We start from the raw sequence: 10,052 nt of genomic DNA on the forward strand, positions 1-10,052 counted from the left end.
ATATAGCTCAGTTGGTAGAGTGCACAAGGCCCTTTGTTCAATCCTCAGCAACCCCCCAAAAAATGCATTAGAAACACACAGATTAATTTTAAAATATGTAAATTATCTTGTGATTGCATAATTCTATTTATAGTATCCTTTTTTGTAGCTGCTCCAATCTAAAAGAATCAGATTTATTACTCATTATTTGACTGGACAAACGACATCAAAAAAAAAAAAAAAACTAATAAATGCAGGCAAAGCATTATTACTCAATGTTAATATACAGTGGGTCATCAAGACATAGAAAGACATGCAAGAAATTTTACGTGTATATTTTTAGTCAATGAAAACAATTTCAAAATGCTGTGCATATTTAAAGTATATATAGGAAATCTCTGTACCTTCCACTGAATTTGGTTCTGAAAAATAAATACATTTGTTGAAACAACTTGATCCACAATAATAAGCAAATCTTCCAGCTAAAAAAATAAAGACTTCCTGAGTGATTTTTCTAGAGACACCAGAAGTAAATTTCATCAAACTTGTTTCTGCATCAGAAAGTGCTTTTTAGGAAAATAAGATGTTATTATGAAGAAGAACTGCTTTATAGGATCATATGAAAAAGGAAAATAATTGAGATCCTGAAGACTTTTAGAATATGGGAACACATTATAGGAATTTAAAACAATTCTCGTTGTATGGTAACATAAGGATAAAGAACAGAGAAAAAAGAAGGGAGATAAAATGATATGGAAGTCTTATAAAGGAATTTTACAAATTTCTAACACATTCACTTCTAAACATGATAAAGTTTTCTGTTCTTAAAATCATAAAAAAGTTTGGAAAAGCATACATTGAAATGAACTCCATTATTAAAAATTAGGATTTCAAAGTGTATGAAAGAGAAAATTGCTCCTTCATATTTAGGAGAGTGTCACCAAAAACAGTAACAACAAAAAAATCCACATGCTTTTTTTCTTGCAAAGTATATTAAAATATTTTAAGAACAAATCATAGTATTTTCTCCATTTTACTTCATATGATATTCTCACAAATTGAGAACATTCACTTATGTCATTAGCAATTATGCATTAATAGTTCAAAAGGGATGTCTGAATGGACAAAAATTTATGCTAAACCTCCATGTGCCTATCTGAGAAAGAAATCCATTTACCTCTCAGTTTCCATCAATGACTTTCTACTTATTCATTTTCTGCATTATGGAATTACTAATATTATAATTATTTTTCTCCCATGTCTTGTAAATCTTGTAAACTGTCTTACCTCTGTGTCTTGGTTCTCAATTTCCAATTGTCTTCCCTGGACCAGGCACTTGTCTTTTTCCAGCAGAATTTCTTCCTTTGCATCTATACAGGTCTCCTGATTTAGTCACTCCTACCTCAGAGCTAGGGTAAAATCCAGGGAAGATGCAGAGGCAGTGATATTTTCCTTTAGTACCAGGCACCTATCAGATTCTTTCATATCTATTGATATTTAATTCCACCTGCAACCTTAAAATCTTGTGGAATATCAGGAACAAAATTCCATTCATTCCAGAAAAAATTAGCTCTAGCAATAATCCATGCAATTTATTATCAGTTACTTTTGAACATAAGGAGCCATGTAATCTTATTAATAGCATATGACTAAACAATATATTGAATACACACTCAAAGTTATTGAATTGAGATAATCTAATTGCCAAGTATTTTTAAATTGTATTTGTTTATACTTGAAGTATCTATTTATTTTCTATTCTTTTACATAGTGCCCCATATCTCTGTCAAATATATTTAAAATGTTGACCCACGTTTTGCTCAGTACATAAGAAAAGACACAAAGCACTTAAGACCTATTTATGTATGCAAATGTGCAATCTTAGAAATCATATTCATTATCCTGTGATATTATCATAAGCTTAAGCATCTACCATCAGTAACTTGCTTTAAAGGAATCATTTCTCCAGCACGTGGACACTTACATAGTATGGACAGAGTTGATGAGATCATCACACTGGAAGAAGAAAGAAGTATTGAATGGGCACAGAGGAAACATGGAAGGTGAAAACTGGCTGTGAGTGACACAGTTTTACTAATACAGCAACAAATCTTTTGCAGTGGGACATAAATAAAATGTTTAAATTAAAGGTATTGTGTTCCACCTATCTTATGTGTAATCATGGGGCCATGACATCATTACACCTATGTTCTTCTACACATTTATTATGGAGTTCAAAATTTTTGAAGGATGAAAAGAAATACTATATGCGGAAACAGAACATTTAGAACAAAATATTTGGAGATACACTTTGTTAACAGCACTTGGAAATCCAAGTTGTGGTTCTAGTGGCAGACTTTGATATTTAGAGAGTGGAGCCAGAAAAATGGGCAGAACAAACTGAAGTTTGTCAAGTGTCCTATTTTCTTCCAATGAAAAATGGTAGAAAAGACACAGCCTTGCTCTCAGTAAAGAAATTTCTACCTCAGTTTATAGTTGCCTTCAGAGACAAGCACCAACATTTGTACTTCCCTCTTCTCATAAATAGACATCCTCAAATATTGAAAGAACCAAACACCTGTGCTTCTTTCACTATTACTATTAATAACAAACCTCCTCCCACACTTGGTAGTGGACAGGTAATGTTGCAAGTTTTTTAAAGATTTGAACATCAAAGTCAGAGGTTTGGATACAATTTCTTATTGACTAGCCTGATTAACTTCTCTGGAAAACACATGTAAGTTCTGTGAAATCATCATAATGAAAGCAACTACTACAGCAACATATATGATACATATTCTAATCTAATCTAATTTATAGGTATGTATGTGTGTATATACTTGGAACATTATATGGATTATGTCCAGAGTCACATAGTGGACTATCATAAATGGATCTTTAGTGTTGGAAAGTTAACTTTCTGACAATCACAAAACACAGCCACATCACATGTCCTCTGGACCACTCTCAATGAGATATATGCTAATCACAGTGGCTTTAGTGAATGAGTCAGTGGAAACAAAGAGGAAGAGTCTTAGAACCTGCACCACACACACATACACACTACACAGTATATATACAAACACACTACACAGAATACACACATGTCCATATATAAAATATATATGTGCACATACATACACATAATATACAAAATATACATACAATATATATCTTGTACTTTCTGTGAGTGAGGGTAATGATTATTTCTATCCAATTTTGGTGTTGTGAACCCAGTTCAGTTTATGGCTCATTTTACAGTTATAACATCAGACTGTGATCTAAAAACAATAAAATTTACTCTGCTTATCACTCAGTTTTTCTTCTACATTCCTTTGAGTCTGTATATAATAAGGTTAGTAAGGAAATATGTGTATTAACATTGAGATAATCAATTCTTCTCTAATACACACAAATCCGTACTTCAAACTTAGTTGACTGTAGACAAGACTTGATGAAATCAATTTATAGAATATCTTATTTACTACAAAATAGTGTTTTCTTGAAAGATCATGGAAAGTTATTAGGTACATTATGGATTTAATACAGTAATGAAGCTCCATATGCAGATGATAACCCAAGCCTCTAGGGGTTTCTTGACTGGTTCATCTCTTAAGTAGCCAAAACAGGACCGTGTGCTCTCTGTGATGGTTGAATTATCTGAAATAATGATACAGTCACTTACAGTCATTGCAAGAGTTGTTTGAATCATCAATCCAAGATCAAGATCTCTTCTAAATTCTTGCTCTACTGTGTTTTTCCTGAGGTTTTTGTCCTTATGCTTGCAAAATGACTATTGCAGGGTTGAGGACCACAGGAAAGAAGGAAGAAAAAGAAAAGGAAACAAAAGTTAATAAGGAAGTAAAAATTTCCCAAAATTCTATGACAAACTATTTTTTAGGTTCCATTGACTTACAGTGTACCACACAGCTACTAAGTCTAAGGAGACTGGTGAATTGCCTGCACAAACAAACTCAGGGTTCTGATAGTAGTAAAAAATTAGTTAAAATTTGAATGAACTGCTAAGAACATCTATAGTGGTTTGCATAATATGAACCCTAAAAAAGGGCTTGCTTGCTTATAAAACTACATCATAAAATATTGGTTTGGGCATAAATATGAGTAATTTTCTGGTTATCATCATATTATCAATGTTCTATAATAAATGTTACTTTTATTAAACAAAAAATGAACATAAATATAATGTCTTGCATGAGAATATGCTCTTATTTTAGGTAATATTGCATGTTTGGAATTTTTGTCAGTGTACTTATTTAACTATTTATGCCTTCATGAATATTTATTGACTATTTACAACATCCCAAACATTACTCTACAGGGTAAAAATATCACTTATTCTCTGCCTTCATTGAGATTGTTATTTTAATTGACAGAACTAAATAAAGTAACTACATAACACATAATATATTAGATACTATAAATTCATAGTGAACAAGTGTTAATGTGAATGTGTTTGGAAATTTTAATATTGGTTTAACAGAATAGAATTGTAAAGTTGACTTTGAGTAAAAAGCTCAGCAAATAAGTTGACTAGCCAAGAAAATATACCTGGAAGATGAAACTTCCAGGGCAAGCCACAAAGAGGACATTTAGGAAATTGAGCAGACCAAGGATGGTGATCAGAATTCATGAGGTAGAAATTAGCAGGACCAGACAGTAGAGAGGCAAGGGGTGTCCAAACAATGTGCAGCATTCTAGGGCTTAGACCTTGATGAGACTGAACTTGTTCAGTTTAAAACAAAAAGCAAAGAGACAAGCTCAGAAGGGAGCATGAACGGGAGTTATTACAATAGTCAGTGAGCAGTGATGGGTGTGTGAATTGGAAGAAGTGATCTGAGTGGAGCTACAAGAATTCTGGAGTCCTCTAACATGAGGAGTACTTCAAACCATGAGAGTGTATGCAGTTCCCAAAATTTAAAGCACACAGCACTCTGCAACATTCCATTATAGAGAATGTGATGAGATGATCAAGAGCCCAGAAAGGGAACTGAGAGAGGAAATTCAGCCTGAAAATTAGGAGATTATGGTGCAACCCCCATACCAAGGAAAATGCCTTCGTGAAATAGGAGGGATCATTTTCATGAAAACCTTAATATATCAAGATGACAGCCAGTGATAGTCTTCATAAAGAGCAGCTTCAATCACTGAGGAGAGGTAACAGTGGAGGGGAAGATTTCCCCTTAAAAAAACCTGAGATGACAGAAATTAGAAACTGTGAGAATAGGAGAAATCAGAAGTGAGGAAAGAGGGACGGCAAAGTAGAGACAAAAAATATTTTGTCTCAGAGAAGTTTATTTTGCAAAATAGTAAATTTTAAAAGGAAAACATAATTATGACACTTATACAAATAAAATATATGAAAGAGGGTATTTAAGTCAGTTTCAGGTAGACATCAATAAGATATCATAGTTAGTTTAGAAGGAACACAAAATATCACACAGTTTTAGTCTGATAAGAAATGCCAACATGAATTGAGACTGGCTAAAAGACCCACACAACTGGTAAACACACACAGGGGAACAGTCACTTGCATTTCCCTGGAAATAGTCTGCACTGCTATGGACAGACTTGATTGACACTGCTGTTATAGTCTATACATTAACTTCTGTGTCCACAGAATTATTGATTACTCTCCACAAGTTCAGAGGGATATGCATAACCTCAGTGGAAGAGCTACTCAGGACATTTCCAAAACTGCAAAGACTCAGACCATTTGTCCTTCAGTTTTTAGGCAGCTATCATGATCCAGCAGAGAGAGGAAAACTGATGAACAGGTGTCCCCGTGAGGTGAAAAGGATGAACCTCAGTGTACAAACAGCTTAAAGATAGAAATTTCTGTTATTGATTGGACTTCCCACTTTTGCTCCATGTTTTTAAATAATACATTTTAAAAACATTTATTCTAAGAATAAAAATAAGATAGAAATGTCTGTTTTAATTTTGAAATTTTATTTGTAATAATAAAGTCCCGATAAATCATTTCTGGAGGGAGATGGAAGTCGCACTCTAAGTCTCCCACCCAGGCCAGTGGTACTGCATCGGCCCAGGTCCCTGGACCACAGTTGGAGCAATGAGACCCTAGAGAGAAGAATGATCTTTACTAACCATAGGGCAAGAATTCAGGGTTTCTCCATTGCAGGCGTGAGGTGGCCTTGTAGTCAAGCACTGCAGTATCCTGGGAGGGCACTGAATGGGAATCACAGCCTGTTCTCAGGAAATGAGGCAGTGCCAGAAAGAGCCAGGACAGGGCCCAATGCAAGAGAAGAGACTACAAGCTATAAGATCTCCAGGGAGTGCGCCCAGACAGCTGCTCTTAGTGGATACCAGATGACACATGTCAGCAGTCAGTTATGACCTTCTCCTCCCAATACCAGAAGGGCACAACAAGTTCCCATCTATCCAGCTGCCATTTTAAGGAAGGAAAGAACGCCACAAATGAATGCGCATCTAAAGAGATCATCTAATTCACCCTTGATGGGGCACAGATCCTTCAACAGAAGAAACATTTAACCTGGAAGAATACTGTTGGAAGCAGAAGTCAAGATATTCTAACTTGGAAACCCAAGATTCTCCATTATCCAGAGTTTATAAAAATAGGGAAAGACTGACTTTTAAAAGGGGAGAACATATTAATTATGTGTGAGTTTGTGACCCTACTACTTCTTTTTTTCATTTTATGTTGTGACTATAAAATCTAATTCAGATTAAAAATAGATATGGAAAAAGTTTTAAAATATATACATGCATGAGTAAAGGAGAATATTTTGGTACTTTGTATTTCTGAAATTTCAGCAATGGCAAATGATCTGTTTACAGGGACAGTTTCTCTGGAGATAGCAAAATATAGAGCATTGACAATCAAAAAAAAAATAAATAAAGTTCCAACTTCATAAAGAGAGGCAAAATGATTATTGTACCTCAGAACGTGATCCTCCCCTTTTGAGCAGTGAAGCTGGTCTTTGCCTTGTGTGCTGCTCGGGCCTATTCAGGAGTCTCAGGTTTGTATGTGTTTCCTTTTTATATGCTTCAGCCATCTTAGCAAATCTTAACAAATGTCATTTTATTTAGTGTTCCTTCTTTGTTTGCCTGAAAATAAGTCCCTGGCAATTAATTAAATAGTACTGAAATTTTGTAAGAACTTCTTTCCTCAACAATCCCAACCAACTTTGAATAATCTCTTATGTATTAGATCAATTTGCTTCAGGTGACATTCAATTGTCACAAGCAAAGCATTTTACTTTTATCATGACAAAAACAAAACCCAATACTGCACCCATCTAGTTCAAGTGATATTTTCCAAGAGAAAACTTCTAATTTCACTTGTAACAGAAGCCTAGTGAAAACACATGAGTGTTCCTTAATTTTTTTTTTCTTTTTCTTCATGCACATGCTCCTGGTGTTGCTGAGGAAAGCCATCATCTAACTGTAACTTTTCTGATCATAGTAGTGCATGAGGAAATGAAATAAATTTTGTGTACAAAGCAATTTCTATGTTATAAGCAGTACTTTAACACATCACATGCCACAAGATGGAGAATTGTGTTATATAAGATCATGTTGACCACTATGTGCATGGTTAGTAATCAGATCTTCATCCAGAACCTGAGCACTCAAATAATACACTGGTACCAATACTTGGTACTAGAATTGGCCAGAAAGGTGCAATTGACTTAAATATGAACAGAGTTAGGAGAGGAAGTGCCTTAGAATAAAACATGGAGTTTTCTTGGAGTATTTGGAAAAACCTTTGGTCTTGGCAAACATGAGAAACTCAAGAATGCTGCTGGTTATAAGAGTAAAAGATGAGTGTTTGAGGATATATTGTTGTGTCCCAGATCTTTGAGAATATTCTCTGAGTATGAGAGTGTGGAAGTATGAATGTGGGTTACTTTTAAATTACTTTTGGAGGCTGAAACTGGCTTCATTGAATACAGTCATCCATAATACTGGATGATAAGTATCATTAGTGTTCATTTGGGTTGCAAACTGCCTTGTCTACTCTGCTGCCAAATAGCAATGTTAGTCACACAACCATCAGATGAAACAGAAGAGAGGCAATATATACAAAAAACCCAGTAAAAAAAAGTACAGCAGAGATGAGTCCTACATACATCCAGAGAACAATAAACTATTTCTGAAATAGAGACCTACACGTAAGCTTGCTAGGTAGAAGACAGATAGCCAAACTTTATGCATTTTAAGGTTTCAAGGTAGCAATAACATCTTCAAGAAGCTGGGTGGTGAAATGCCGGGAAGTCTCTCAGTCTATTTCCTTTACTTCTCATGATATGGCCCCATACTTTTTTTATGGCATTCTTCATCTCCATGTTTCTTAGTGTGTAAATCAGAGGATTGAGCATGGGGGCAATGATAGTGTAAAAGAGGGTAAATACTTTGTCTTCTGGTAAAGTAGTTGCTGGTCGAATATAAATAAACAGTAAAGGGACAAAAAACAGGACAACCACAGTGATATGTGAACTGCAGGTAGAGACAGATTTGCAGAGATTCTCTGCAGAGTAAGACCTGACAGTAGATAGTATCACAGCATAAGATATCAGCACAACCACAAAAATCACCATGCCCATCAGTCCAGAATTGGCGATGACCAAGAAATCAATCTTGCTTGTGTCAGTGCAGGCCAGTTTGAGCAAAGAATACACATCACAGAAGTAGTGATCTATTTCATTGGGGCCACAGTAGGGTAAGAAGACAGCCAGGAGAAACTGACCAAAGGAATGCAGGAATGCCCCAGTGCAGTAGGCAGCAATCATGGCATTGCACTTCTGCCTGCTCATGATGACTGTGTAGTGCAGGGGCTTGCAGATGGCCACATAGCGGTCATAGGCCATCCCTGTGAGGATGAAGATCTCGATGCCCCCAAAGAAGTGCATGGAAAAGAGCTGTGTCATGCATCCAGTATAGGAAATGGACTTCTTGGTTAATAGCGAGTCCATGATGAGCTTGGGGGTAACAGTGGAGGTGTAGCAAAGATCTGAGAGTGACAGGTAGCTCAGGAAGAAATACATGGGCTGGTTAATGAGCTGACTGCAGCTGATGGAGATCATGACTAGCAGGTTTCCAGTCAAAATTGCAATGTAGCAAAGTAAAAACAGGAAAAAGCAGAGAATGCCTATTTCCTTTTGCTGAGAAAGTCCTAAAAGAATAAATTCTGTGATGTTATTCTTATATTCCATGATCCAGAGCAGGTTGTGGTTACCTGTAATTAGATGAATAATGATTATTGGGCTACATTTAAATATGTTGATAGATCATATGGCCCTCCAGATAGAAGCAGAGTATGCTGGAAATGATTTAAAACTTGAAGCAAATGGAAATTTCATTTTTATTTATGAAGAATTTCCTACAATGTCTTTTCTAACTTTGTTGAAAATACTAATTATTACTAAATATCTTAGATAGCTGAGATGAAGACTAGCATTGCAGAATAATGGAGAACATCTAACAGTTTTGTCCCCATGTATTATGAAACATAACTGGATATTAAATATCAATAGGATGGTAGAATTGACACTTTTAGTGGGGAAAAAAAAATCAGATCAGAGATTTGCTCTCCTATTTGTTATTGAGGAAATAGCTACAAAATGAAACATTGAACTAAAATACTACAGAAATACAAATATTTGAAGAATAATATGTAGGTAATATTTTAAGGGAGAAACTCCCTTCTGTATATTCTATTTAAAAATATACATAGAAAATCAACAATTTGAGATATTTGGGATCATGAGCAATATGTACATGACTTCTCTAGTGTTTAATTTATAAATTTGTTTAAACTTCTAGATCTACTTAATTTATAAGTAAAGAAGTGTCTTTCACATTCAATTAAAACTTACATCATAAGAGAGGAATATTATCTTCATATTCAAAGCATATTAGAATAATAATGTATATTTGGCATTCAACTAGGTATTTGAAAACAATAATAGCAATTTTACTTTGCACTTTAATCTTACCTGATGTCTTACCCCCTCACACAAAAATGAACTTATTTTAATTGGTGTACATAAGTGGTCCAGCTTTTCCTCACC

At 34.9% G+C, this 10,052-nt stretch overlaps 1 protein-coding gene across 1 annotated transcript; it reads right to left on the bottom strand.

The window, feature by feature from the left end:
• Positions 1-7,787: 7,787 nt before the first annotated feature.
• LOC306638904 (olfactory receptor 4P4-like) lies at positions 7,788-9,194 on the bottom strand (the record flags this gene model as incomplete). The annotated part of the gene is made up of 1 exon (XM_079102354.1): positions 7,788-9,194. The coding sequence occupies one exon, from the start codon at positions 9,192-9,194 to the stop codon at positions 8,226-8,228; it is 969 nt and encodes a 322-aa protein (XP_078958480.1). The 3' UTR covers positions 7,788-8,225.
• Positions 9,195-10,052: the final 858 nt, after the last annotated feature.

This window comes from Sciurus vulgaris (assembly GCF_902686455.1).
Source record: "Sciurus vulgaris genome assembly, chromosome: 11".
Classification (NCBI taxonomy): domain Eukaryota; kingdom Metazoa; phylum Chordata; class Mammalia; order Rodentia; family Sciuridae; genus Sciurus; species Sciurus vulgaris.